The 14,247-nt window shown below is 36.6% G+C and overlaps 1 protein-coding gene across 2 annotated transcripts in view; it reads left to right on the forward strand.

The window, feature by feature from the left end:
* The window catches only part of glyr1 (glyoxylate reductase 1 homolog (Arabidopsis)), a 50,668-nt gene that overhangs the window by 21,927 nt on the left and 14,494 nt on the right, over positions 1 to 14,247 (forward strand). The window contains exons 7-10 of one of the 2 annotated variants that reach the window (XM_059979219.1): positions 3,645 to 3,698; positions 8,516 to 8,566; positions 9,164 to 9,237; positions 13,645 to 13,744. In XM_059979219.1, the coding sequence (XP_059835202.1) occupies positions 3,645 to 3,698; positions 8,516 to 8,566; positions 9,164 to 9,237; positions 13,645 to 13,744 (279 nt within the window). The remainder of the gene's footprint in view (positions 1 to 3,644; positions 3,699 to 8,515; positions 8,567 to 9,163; positions 9,238 to 13,644; positions 13,745 to 14,247) is intronic. The other variant, XM_059979220.1, reaches the window with a different exon arrangement.

Genomic DNA, 14,247 nt, shown 5'->3' on the forward strand with positions numbered 1-14,247 from the left:
TTGATACAATTTTGAATTAATTGTTCCTTCAACGATAGAAAGCTGTCCAGGCCTTGAAGCAGCAAAGCAGCCACAAACAATGATGCTTTTTCCATCATGATTCACAATTGGGATGAGGTTTTGGTATTCATGTACAGTGCCCTGTTTCCTCCAAACATAGCAATATATGTTTCTGCCAAAAAGTTCAACTTTTTTCTCATCTGTCCAAAGACCATTGTCCCCAAAGCATTGTTGAACATCCAGGTGGTCTTTTGCAAACTTGAGACATGCAGCATTGTTTTTTTTGGAGAGCAGTGGTTCCTCCGTGGTGTCCTTCCATGAGTACCATTCTCTTGTTCAGTGTTTTTCTTATAGTGGACAGATGAACAGAGACTTTAGCAAATTCTAGAGATTTCTGCAAGTATTTTGCTGTTACCCTCCTTCAGCATTACACCTCCATCAGCATTACATATTCTTGGTTTGTTCTTTGCAGGATGTCAACTCCTAAGGAGAGTAGCAACGGTACTGAATTTCTTCCATTTGTAGACAATTTCTCTTACTGTGGACTGATGAGCCTTCAGGTCTTTAGAAATGCTGTTGTAGCCTTTTCCAGCTTCATGCATCTCTACAATTCTTCTAAGGTCCTCTGAAAGTTGTTTTGATTGAGGCATGGTGCACATAAACAGATTTTTCTTGAAAGGAACAGGCACTGCCAGTTAACTGACTGTGTCTTTTTTAAAGGGCAGGGCACCTCTTAAAACCCACGCCTCCAATCTCATTAACTGGAACACCTGTCTTCAAATAGCTTTTGTAGAAGGCATTACCCCAGACGTTCACATACTTTATTCCAACATGTGCATGAAATAGGATAAATTTTCTCAATTAATAAATAAACAAGTATAATATTTTCCTGTGCTATTTATGTATTTAATTTTGTTCTCTTTACCTAGATATATAGGACATATGTAGATCTGATCACATTTTATTTAAGCAGAAATAGAGAAAATTCTACAAGGTTCACCAACTTTCTAGCACCACTGCAACCTGAATCCATTGTATTACCACAAGTAAATTGTGATGACACAAGTCTAAAAAGTAATCTGTATAATGCTACTGGTGCTTCATACGTGATGAGACCTAAGTGGTGGCAGGGAGTTCAGCTGTCTTACAGCCTGGTGTTGGGGGATTTCTGTTTCCCATCGTAACAGTTCTTGTCCCAATGCCACAGTATGTCTGCCTAATGGTAAGGGGCCAAAGAGATGATCAGAGATCCCAATGCATTAAATGGTTTCAATTAATTCAACATTGCAAGTATCCTCCAACTTGTAGGGAAAGGAAACTTGTACATTATTTACATCAAATTGTTTTTGATTTAAACTCATATTCTAAATATTCTCCATTTTAATGTGAACCCAAAGGAATCATTTCATTATAGCTTTCTGTTTTATTTACAAATATCTCTTCTGCTTTGATAATGAACACAGATGAAAATAGAGTAACTGGAACCAGAAACATTTCACCTTATGGACTGGAATATCAAAGCAAGAATGTACTGCTGAGGCTTTATAAGTTATTGGTCAGGCTCCATTTGGAATATTGAGAACAACTTTAGGCCCAGTTTCTGACTCCAAACAGGGCCCAGTGTCCACAAAAATGATCCCAGGAATGAAAGGCTTAATATTGATGTCTCTGGGCCTGTATTTGGAGTTCAGAAGCATGAGGGGAGATCTCTTTAAATCTTACTGGATCTTCGAAGCCTGGTTTTAGACATGGAGAGGATGCTTCCCTTAGTAAGGGAGTGTAGGATCTGCAGGCAGATCCCAGCCTCAGAATATAAGAACACCCCTTAAAAAGGGGGGGATTTGTTTTTTAACCAAAAGGTGGCGAAACTATGGAGTTTGTTGCCACAGAGTGCTGTATAGGTGCTTGATGAGTGAAAGAAGGGTTACAGAGAGAAGGTGGGAGAGATTTTTATTTTAAAAATCAGCCATAATTGAATGGTGCATGTGGTCTAATGTACTCTCATGTCTTGTAGTCTAACTTGAATGATGGTTACTGTTTAAGACAAGGCTAACAAATAATTTGTACTTTACTGTTTCTGAGGAAGAAGCGTAAACTAAGCTCTTAAATCATTGTATTGCTTTTTCTCTCAGTGCCTAGTTTTTAAATGAGTAAACTTTGTGAGAAATATCTGTTCCAGTTATGGGGTAATTATCAGGGCCAGTATGTGGAAACTTAGCACAATAATGCATTTATGTGATTACTAGATCATTGTGTTGCCAGGAGCCCAGGATGTTAACTGTTATCTGTCCATGTCTTATTATGTAGCTAGCATTTGAACTTAGTTGAAGTCCTTGTTACCAGATGATTGGGAAAACATGTTTTTGGAAATGGCTGTGCCGAGAATATGAACCAGTTTAGAATTATTGAGTTGGCTTGTTTTGCATTTGAATTCATGACACATCTGACCATAAGGAGTTGGATTGGTTAAAACAGGATCTTGGGCCATTTTGTCATTCTCGCTGCAAATGCTCAGATTAATAAGGGGGATTGAATACTGAAGCAATACAAATTGGGAAATATTGAAGTGCAATAGTTTTAATGAAATTTGTTTTTTTTCCCTTCCAAATCATGGTTCAAGATAAGTGTGAAGTGGTTCATTTTGGTAGATCAAATATGGTGGTAGAATGTAGTATTAATGGTAAGACTCCTGGCAGTGTGGAGGATCAGAGGGATCTTGGGATCCAAGTCCATAGGACACTCAAAGCTGCTGCGCAGGTTGACTCTGTGGTTAAGAAGAAATACGATGCATTGGCCTTCAACCGTAATGTTACAGCTGTATAGAACCCTGTCAGATCCCACGTGGAGTACTGTGCTCAGTCCTGGTCACGTCAATGCAGGAAGGACGTGGAAACTATAGAAAGGGTGCAGAGGAGATTTACAAGGATAATTGCCTGGATTGGGAAGCATGTCTTATGAGAATAGGTTGAGTGAACTCGGCGGAAGATGAGAGCTGACCTGATACAGGTGTGTAAGATGATGAGAGGCATTTATAGTGTGGATAGTCAGAGGCTTTTTCCCAGAGCTGAAATGACTAACACGAGAGGGCATGGTTTTAAGGTGCTTGGAAGTAGGTACAATGTCGGGTAAGGGAGTGGTAAGTGCATAGAATGGGCTGTTAGCAACGGTGGTGGAGGCAGATACAATAGGGTCTTTTAAGAGACTACAGGATAGTACATGGAGCTTAGAAAAATAGAGGGCTATGGGTAACCATAGGTAATTTCTAAAGTAAGTACATGTTCGGCACAGCATTATGGGCCAAAGGGCCTATATTGTGCTTTAGGTTTTCTATGTTTCTAAGTCTTGCCCATATTGCTTCAAACAAATTATGTCCAGTGAGAAATGATCAGAAATATAATTGGAAAACCATTAATGTAGAATTAGAAGAGGCTGATTTGGTAGTTTTCCACAAGTAGGTGCAGAAGGGACTAACTAAAGAAGGTCTTTCCCTGGGACTCCAATTCATTGCAAAGCTTTCCAGTTCGATTTCCAGGATTATTAGACAGGCATTAGCTACCGCCATATTCTGTCTCTGACGTCACAGATCTTTAGATATAGAATTAGAGTATAACTACCTTGCTCAGATTTGATTTTTCTAATTGCAGCAAGTAAAGGACGACCCTCACTTCCATCACTTTCTGCTCAGTCAGTCTGAGAAGGTAAGATAGTGCAAATAGTGTGCAGTCTAGTCGTGTAATTTCTCATCAATTATAAACTAAACTTAAGGAAACAAAGCTTTAGTAACCCCTTTCAGATTTGCTTCTCTTCGGTTTTCATAGTCTTCCTAGATTTATTGCTTTTATTTTTCCTTTTAGAGTAAGTCCTGGTGCCTGTGTTTAGATAGCTTAAATGGACACATGGGGTCAACTGGCAGGATTCAAGCACACTAGATATGACTGGGCCAGACAATATTCGGTGCTATTAATAAGATATACTGCACTTACTTTTACTAATTTTAATAATTGAGAGTCATGGTCATATTTCACAGAAACAAGTCCTTTGGCGCACCATATTCTTGCCAATTGTGCATCTATCATAATCCTGTTTACCAATTCTAAATCTGTAGCCCTCTAAATCATTACCATAATGGCTGATTTGTACATTTAAATGCTGTGGGAGTACCACCACTACTCACTCAGGCACTGTGTTCCTGCTTCATGTCCTTTACTCTTGCTTTAAACTTACACCCTCTAGTTTTAGACATCTCTGTATTGGGGAAGAAGTTTCTTCCTGTCTACACATGTAAGAAAGAAAATTCTTCAGTATTAATGGAAGTAAAAATGGCTACTTTGTATAACCATGGAAGCAGGAAAAAAGCAATGACTTAATGTTTGATGCCCAATGTGTTTGTAGTTTTTCATCCCTGGTAAAAGTATCATATTTTAAGGGTTTTTGTTGGATAATTCTTTCACCCACGCTTCTAGTTTTTAGCATAAACCAGGTGTTGACAAAGATTTGTGACTTATTTTTACATTTTGCACGAGTTGAAAACTCAGTATTTTAAAAAAACACACATCAGCCAATTCTTTTATGCCATCTTCCATCCTGGAGATAGTAGATGTGCAATTATGCTGGTTTCGTGGTACAAAATATTACATTAATCAATTTGCAAGGACTTAAAAGTTGTAACTTAAAGTTATAAGTTTTATAGACAGTTTTATTTTCCCTTTTCTAATTTCCTTTTTCCATCGTTTTCCATGGGTCATTGAGCTTGTCAAGAAATTGCTGTTCAATTTGAGCATTTTTACCCCTTTTTTGGTATTGAGGGTCTGCCCTTAACATTGTACCTGATGCTGTTTTAATCGATTTTGGCAACAATTGACTTTATTATATAGCATTTGCAGTGCCTTGTAAAAGTATTCAGCCCCATAACCCTTTGTTCACATAAATGAGTATTATAACCAGGGATTTTGATCAATCTAACTGAGCATTTTTATTTGTGAATCACATGCTCCTCTTTCTTAGTAGAGCCCGAAAAACAGAGAAACTAAAAATCCAAAAACTGAAATGTCAGCAGTTAAAAGTATTCATCCCCTTTTGTTCAGTACATAGTTGAACCACCTCTGGCAGCTGTTGTAGCCAGTAGTCTCTATTACAGACTAGCATAGTGTGATGGAGAAAGATTTTCCTATTCCTGCTTGCAAAATTGCTCAAGCTGTGCCAGGTTAGTTGAGGAGTGGCGGCAGACGGCAATCTTAAGGTCTTGCCAGAGATATTTGATCGGGTTAAGTTGAGGACTCTGGGCCACTCAAGGTCTTCAATTTTCTTCATTTGAAGGCACTCCATGTTTCCTCTGGCAGTGTGCTTTGGGTCATTGTCCTGCTGAAAGATGAACTTCCTCCCCAGTTTAAACTTCCTGACAGAGGTTTGCAGGTTTTTATCCAGGATCTCTCTGTATTTCACAACATCTGTCTTAGCGTCAATTTTCAGTCCCTGCTGTTGAAAATCATCCGCCCTACTTTACAGTAGGGACAGTGTTACCTGGCTGATGTGCAGTATTAGATTTAGATCACGCATACTGTTTAGTGTCAAGCCCACAAAGTTTCACTTTAGTGTCATCTAGTCTCACCTGACCACAAGAACACCTTCCACATCTTTACAGTATCTTATAAGTGAAGCTTTGCAAAATTCTTATGGACAAGGACATGCTTTTTTTAAAAAGCGGTATGTGTGGCATAAGGCCATTACTGCGCATCAGCCAGTAACGCCATCCCTACTGTAAAGTATAGTGGAGGTAGCAACCAATGGTGAACTTTGAAGTTGGAGTTGCTCTACATATGATCTCAAACAACTATCAACAAGTTCTGATTATACAAGTTGCTAATCCGGTTACTTGAGTAGGTTGTCAAATTTTGTTAAGGAGCATTTCCTAATAGGCCTGTTATCTTAAGGCTGTTTTCTTAAGATTACTGAATCCAGTTTGTATCCCATAAAACTATAAGACATAGGAGCAGAATTGTGCCATTTGGCCCATGGAGTCTGCTCCACCATTCCATCATGGCTGATTTATTGTCTCTTAACCCCATTCTGCTGCCTTCTCTTAAACTTTGATGCCCTGAATAATCATTCTCTGCCTTCAATATGCCCAATGACTTGGCCACTACAGCTATCTGTGGCGATGAATTTCACAGATTCAGTACCCTCTGGCAAAAGAAATTTTTTCTTATCTTTGTTCTAAATGGACATCATTCTATTCTGAGGCTGTACCCTCTGGTCCTAGATTCCCCCACTATAAGAAGCATCCTCTCCACATCCACTCTGTGTAGGCCTTTCAATATTTTATAGGTTTCAATGAGTTTCTTCTCTCTCCCCCCCCCCCCCCCCAATTCTTCTAAACTCCAGTGAGTACAGGACCAGAGCCATTAAACGCTCCTCATATGTTAACCCTTTCATTCCTGCAATTATTGTGAACCTCCTTTGGACCCAGTCCTAGCACATCTTTTCTTAGATAATGCACCAAAAACTGCTCACAATACTCCAAGTTCAGTCCTTCCAATACCTTATAAAGCTCAATGTTAAATCCTTGCTTTTGTATTCTTAACTCAAAATGAATTCCAACATTGCATTTGCCTTCCTTGCCACAGACTTAACCTGCAAGTTAACCACTCAAATTGCTTTGCACCTCCGAGCTTTGAATTTTTCTCCTCATTTAGAAAATAGTCTATACATTTATTCCTTCTACAAAGTACATGACCGTGCACATCTCTACACTATATTCCACCTGCCACTAGTTTACCTATTCTCCCTATCTGTCTAAATCCTTCTACAGACACACAACTTCCTTAACATTATCTGCCCTTCCACCTATCTTTGTATCTTCTGCAAACTTGGTTACAAATCCATCAATTCCTCCATCCAAATCATTGATATATAACATGCAAAGAAGTGGTTCCAACACCCACCCTTGCAGAACACTACTAGTCACCAGCAGCCAACTAGAAAAGGCCACTTTTATTCCCACTCTTTGCCTCCTGCCAGTCAGTGAATCTTCTATCCATACTAATATCTTTAATGCAATATCACAGCCTGGTATCTTGTTAAGTAACCTCATGTGGCACCTTGTCAAAGGTCTTCTGAAAATCCAAGCAACAACATTCACTGACTCTCCCTTGTCAATCCTGCCTGCTATCTCCTCAAAGATTTTCCTGTAAGAAAACCATCCTGACTTCTGCCTATTTTGTTGTGTTTGTCAAAGTACCCAGAAACCTCATTCTTAATAATATACTCCTTCATCTTTGCAACTGGTGAAGTCTGGCTAACTGGCCTATAATTTCTTTTCTTTTACCTACCCTTCTTAAAGAGGGAAGTGGCATTTGCAATTTTCCTGTCCTCCAAATCATTCCACAATCTAGTGATTCTTGAAAGCTCATTACTAATGACCCTACAGTCTCTTCGGCTACCTCTTTCAGAACACTGGAGTGTTGTCCATATGATCCAGGTAACTTATCTACTTTCACACTTTTCAGCTTTGCCAACCACTTTCTCTTTAGTAATAGCAGCAACACTCACTTCTGCCTGCTGGCACTTTTACATTTCTGGAATTCTGCTAGATCTTCCATGGTGAAGGCAGATGGAAAATACTTGTTAAGTTCGTCCACCATTTCTTTATCCCCCATTACTACCTCTCATTTTCCAACAGTCTGATATACACTCTCATCTCTCTTTTACTCTTTATATATCTGAAAAAATTGTATCCTTTTATATCATTGGCTAACTTGATATTTCATCTTTTCTCCCTTTCTGGCTTATTTAGTTGTTTTCTGTTGGTTTTTAAAAGATTCCCAATCCTCTACCTTCCCACTAATTTTTGTTTTATTATTTAATATATAATATTTTATTATATTACTTTTATGCTGTCCTTGATTTCCTTTATTAGTCATGGTCACCTGGCCTTCTCTTTAGAATGCTTAATGGCCTTTGGGATGTATCAATCGTGTGACTTCTGGTTGCTCCAAGAAACTCAAGCCATTGCTGTTCTGACTGCCAGGGCTCCCTTTCATTCAACTTTGGACAGCTCTTCCCCTTATGCCTCAGTAATTCCCTTTACCTCACTGTAATACCGATACATTCCCCCGTAATAGTTAACAAATTTTAACGTACAATTGTGTGGTCCACCTGATGAACCTTTGGGTATAAATGTCATTGTGGATGACCATCAAGTACTTTAATTTTGCAAATGTTACTGTCTATTTCACTGCATAGAGATGGAAGATTGTAGTAGAAAAGCCTTTACTTGCAATGATCTGTACTGTATATTTATATTCAAGTGTGATGCTACTAGTTTCACAAGGATAAAAGCTACTTTTGCTGAGATGTTGGGTTTGAATAATATAGCTTTACAAAATAATTATATTAATTTAAAACTGAGAAATCAAGTATAAATGCCATCAGACTAATGGCCTGTTGGATTTAAAATATTTTTATGCAGATCATTTTTCCTTGGTTTATAAATTAAGTCTATTTTATTTCTTAACAGCCAGGTTCATGTTCTGCAATAATTCAAAAGCTGAAGTGTACGGCTGAAGAGGTATTCTGCTTTTTTCTTAATTTCTGGTTGTTCTTTAAATTATAAGGCTAGTTTTAGTTCTTACTATTGCAAGTGAAATCAAACAGAATTAGAGCAAAGAAAAGGTCATTTGCCTTCTTTTTCCCTTTCATAGGTTTGTACCAAGTCAAATCTCTATAATTTGCAAGCAGTTTTGGAAATGTGTCACATCACATTTATTGTCTTTGATCTCTTGAAAATCTTTTTGAATTAACCAAGTGCAGTCTACATTCCAGAAATTTATGCTGACCATCCTTGGTTCAAGTTAATGTTAAATTTATACACTAATATTGTACCAAAAGCCATACTACAGTTTTAAAAGGCTATAATTTTGAGACGGATTCTGAATGGAATATCTCATTTGCAGTGTTGTGGCCTGTGTATGTAATCTTTCATTGACAGTTTTTAATAGAAAAAAAATGAACTTAGAAGTGTGGAAATTTACCAACAGCATCACTCGTTGATTTTTGAAACATTTACCAGAAAGTTTTTTAAATTTCTTAGTTTCATGTTTAATTTACTGTTTTGTTTATGTGCCCAAGTAATGAAAGTAAGCTCTAACTTTGTGTAATGTCACAGGAAGCAGAGTCAACCTCCATCCAGGCAGCTGATAGTACAGCAACTAATGGAAATGTTATTCCCACAGACAAAAGGTAAGGGCCAAAGAATAAAACAAAACTCAAGATGCCATTATTCATTAGGTAAAAATAATTGGAGTTGAATATTTGAACTAAACATGAAAGTATTCCATTAGAGATGAAGTTTAATTACTGAGATGCAAAAGACTTGGGCATTGTAATAAAGTCATAAAATAGCTATTGTAATAAAGGTAATTCAAAATTTAAAAAAAAACTAAAATTACCAACAAATCAGGTTGCATCTTGGGAGAGATTATTACTGTTAACATTTCCGAACTGGTGAATAGTAATTGACAATAATATTATTCTTTTTAATTCTCTCCACAGATGCTATTTAAATACTTAGAGGATTTTTAATTTTTATTTCAGAAATTAAGTATCTGCAGTATTTTGCTTTTGAAATATAATCACTGAAAGTTCATTTCTGTGAAAGTATTCCAATACTTGTGTTAGTTTGTATTCTGGTATATGATAAAGTTGAAGATATAAATCTTTGGACACTATCTCACTTTTTTAAAATATACAGCATTTCTGTTCTTTCACATTTCTTAATCTATTCAATATGTGTCATTGATATACTTTGTTTATTATTACTATTATTTTTATTTTATTTATTATTTTTTCCTCTGCTAGATTATGTATTTTATTGAACTGCTGCTGCTAAGTTTACAGTTCCACGTCACACACCAGTGATAATAAACCTGATTCTGAAGAAAAAGTTTTCTGATGTACATAACAAATTGAAGGCATGATTTGTCTTCACACCTGAATTTGCTTCACAGGACATGAGTGCATATTGATATTATTAGATCAGTAGTCAGCATCCAATGATATAACCATTTCTGTACAGAATCAGCAATAAACTTAGATCTTTGATAGCACCTGCTTTTATGGCTTAATGTGCTGAGCTTTCCTACCACTAATCTGACGGCCCTTTCAATCTGCCATTCTACTTTCCAGTGTCATAATTAAGACTAACTTGTGTATGTCATGTTGACTTCAACCAGATACAAATGATTTTATGGTCATCATTAATAAAACTTACGGGTCACATCTTAAACTCGTGTTTTAAATTTAATATAATCATTTTGCCTCGGGAGGTTGAGATTAGTTGGGTTCTGCAACTGTTGTAGGGACCCCAGCTGTTTACAATTCACAATCAATGATTTAGATAATGAAATCAAATATAATATAAAGCATGGTGGCAATATAGACCAAGGAGGGGATGTCAAGAAGCTTCAGGAGGATAAAGATAGTTCAAGTAAAAGGGCAAAGATGTGACGGTTTGAATATAATATGGAAAAAAAAAGAGATTTTTTACAAGAATACAGAAAGGTAGAGTATATTTATAACCAGTGAAAGATTGAGAGCTGTTGATGTTTACAGGGACTTGGATGATCTCATACACAGATCTGCTGGATTAATTCCTAGGTCGGAATGTTTGTCACATGAGAGATTTAGCTGACTAGGAAGAGTTTAAAAGAATGAGGAGTGATCTAAATGAAAATTAAATTCTTAAAGGGCTTAACAAGGGAGATTTGAGGCTATTGCTTTTTCTAGCAAGTGGCGACAGAGTCAGATTGTAGTCTCAAAGAAGTCTCAGCTATTAATGAGATGAGGTTTTTAGCATCCAGAAGTTAGGAGTTTTTGGAGTTTCTTATCCAAATAGGAAAGACCTTCTGTTGGTGATTGTCAAGACAGTGATGAATAGATGTTTGAATATTCAGGAGTCAAGGTATTATGGGTTTATTGCAGGAAATTGTTGCTGATTTAAAAGATCAATCTTGATCTCATCATGTGAATGGGCACAAGAGGTGGAATATTCCACTTGCATTTCTGTTTACCCCAACTGTGGCAGTAACTGCTATGTTCTACACTTTGTGTAGGATTTCTCTGATTTTATATTTTGTATTTTATCAAGGGAAGTTATCCCACTTACCTGTTTTGTCACTCTATATTGGGTGTCTATAGACATCCGCTCCAAAGTACTGCTGTGCTGATGTTTCCTTTGTCTAAGTTCTGTAATACTCTGGACTGCATTCTTCTTGTGTCTGACCAGCCTATTCTTTGTAGTAATTTACAGATTTCTACTTCACTATTTTTGCTACTTTCTGCTGACCTAGCTGCTCACAATCTATAATAAGTGATTTAAAAAAATTATTATGTATTATTCTGTTCTGGAAACTATCCTTTTTAGATGCTTTTTGCTATCCAGTGTCATGGAAAGGAATGAGCGACTTTTCATTAACAAACCTAGGAACAGTATTATTAGTCTTTTTGTTAACCTGAGTGCTGTAACATCAGGTATTCAAGTAGATTCTGAAACATCAAAAATTTGCTTAAACAAAATATTTTGTATAATGTACATTTTAAGAATCAGTTGCATAGTAATAATTACGTGTTTTTTAAAAACTCATTTCTTGTAAATTTCTGATAACTTGTGAAGCAATCACATAGTTCAAGTGATTTGGTTTTTGTGGTTTTATTAATTCTATTGTTTTTTTTTGTACTATTGTGAATGTTTGCAGAAAAATGCATCTCAGGGTAGTATATGGTGACATACGCATTTTGATAATGAATTTACATTGAACTTTTGATCTTTGAAAGCTTTAAACAACACACCTTGTGATAAGCCAAATTGCAGAACAACTTTGGGATAACACTATTAATCCCACGAGCACAATAACTTTAAACCTGGTGTCATTTTTCTGGGATGTTGTTATTGTATGCTGGTAGTTTTTGTAAAATCTCGGCCAACAATGAGACTGAGCTTTTATGACAGCTCAACTGTGCTATGTTAAGCATGGTGATTAAATTACTGGACTACAGTCAGGAGCCAAGAAAACGGACTTCATATCCTTCTGTTCTAGATGGGCATCTCAGATAGCTTCCAATCTTTTTTTTAAAGCTAGCCTTTCTAATGTGGCCAAACACATACCAAATTTTAAAGCACTGGTTACCACTTAGCTTCAGGAATGGAAATTTGGCTTTTTATATCGTTATAAGTTCTCCTGAGTGTTTAGCTGTCACAAAAACAGAAAATGCTGGAGAAAATCAACAGGAATCATTTGTGGAAAAAGAAACAAGTCAAAGATCTTTCATTTTTCCACATCTGAATGATCTGACTTTTTCTGATATCTTGTATTCTACTTCTAAATTTCTAGTGTCTGCGGATCTTTTGACTTTGATTTTTGTTTGCACTGAAGAGGCCTAATCACTTCAAGGAGAATTGTGTTAGGCAGTAAGTGCCAGCCATGCCAATGGCATCCATATTTGTAATGGTAAATACAGTCTTAGTAGAGAAAAGAGAAGACTGTCAGCATCTATTTCTCACCTATGATTTCTAGGGTTCAATAGAATTTCACTGAAGCTTAAGAATTTGAGGGGCCTTAATAAATTCTGAGAAATTGTTGCCTCTGTATGGAGTCCAGAGCCAGGGACGATTCATCAGGGTCTGAGGTGTGAATTTTTGTCATGCATTTATTCTGTCTCAGAGGTGTGGATGATGAGTCATTAAATATATGCAAGGCTATGAAAGATTTTTACCTTACTGGGCAATTAAGGACTTTGGTGGGCAAAAATCAAATTGACCACAATCCTTTTGAATGATTCAGAAATCTTGATGGGCTGCACAGCTTTCTCCTGTACCTATTTATTATGCACTTTTGTGACTTGTTAGTTTCTATCCTAGAATATTTGGAAAGAAATGTATGAGGAAAATTATAGTCAACAGTTATAAAGTTCTCTGATCTCAGGTATTCTGTTTTGGATTTGGAAAGTTATAAATACTGTTCTGACATTCTGTCAAAGGAACAAACCAGGTAGCAATCAATCCATTGGTTTATCAGTCTCATTTCTATCTCCTTAAGATAGATCAGCTGTGACCATCAAGCCTTCATATACTTTTATAACTGATGCAACCATTTGTTGTAAATATTAGCTGTCATTACTGTATTAAAAATGTCCCTTTTGTCTTTCAATCCCTCTTCCCTCATTACAACTTCATTCATGTTTGATTTTGAATTTTTCCTACTTATGAAAATCATCCACTTGAAATGTTAACTCCATTTCCCTCTCTACAGATGCTGCTTGAATTGCTGAATATTTCCAAAATTTGGATTCTATTTGGTAATTTGCAATCTCTCAGTTAATTGCTCTTGTAGTGTATTTCCAGTAGACTTGTTGTATCCTGAATTTATTTAACAAGGAAATAGATTGGTAAATACAAAGGCATCCAGCTATATGGGGAGAGAGCCAGAATATGACATTGAGATGATTGGTCAATCATCTATTGAATGTTGAAAGGGTTTCAATTTTCTGATGTTTCCACATACAAGCATTGGATTTTAAGAACAATGATCTATATTATCTAGGTGGAATTTAAGTTTGAGGAGTAAGTGATTTTCTTTATGCATTTTTCAGGATAGGGTTTCTTGGTTTAGGCTTGATGGGAAGTGGAATTGTTGCAAATCTCTTAAAGATGGGGCACATGGTCACTGTATGGAATCGCACGGGAGAAAAGGTATGGCTTTTTGAAAGTTATGTTTTGCTTCACTTGCTTAGTTATTGTGATGTCAACTTGGTCCTTTAAATAGCGCTCCTACATCTAAAATTTAGAATGTTATGGCTCTGTCTCCAGAGACCATGATTTATAATTCAGCCAGGCACTCAAAGATGCTGTGTTTTGAGTCTCAAGTACATAGTTTAAGGGAGAAAAAATCTTAATGGAGAATCGACAGAGAAGATTTCTGACCTTTTTTGTTGAAGGAATATCACTGAAAAGCAGTATATGATTGTTTGTGAGAACTTGCATTGTGTAAACCTGTGAAATTAGTACAGGCCATATCTGTTACTACTTAAAGATGTTCCTACATATAAACATGTTCCACAATATTAATTTCGAAAGCCATATCTCTTCCCACTCTCTCGCTACATCCAACCTCTTTCATTAGTCTTCCATACTTTTGGTACCCTTCATTATAGTAGTGTGGAGGTATGGTTACCATCTCAGGTGATTTCATTTTG

The sequence above is a fragment of the Hypanus sabinus genome, chromosome 9, assembly GCF_030144855.1.
Source record: "Hypanus sabinus isolate sHypSab1 chromosome 9, sHypSab1.hap1, whole genome shotgun sequence".
In the NCBI taxonomy this organism is placed as follows: domain Eukaryota; kingdom Metazoa; phylum Chordata; class Chondrichthyes; order Myliobatiformes; family Dasyatidae; genus Hypanus; species Hypanus sabinus.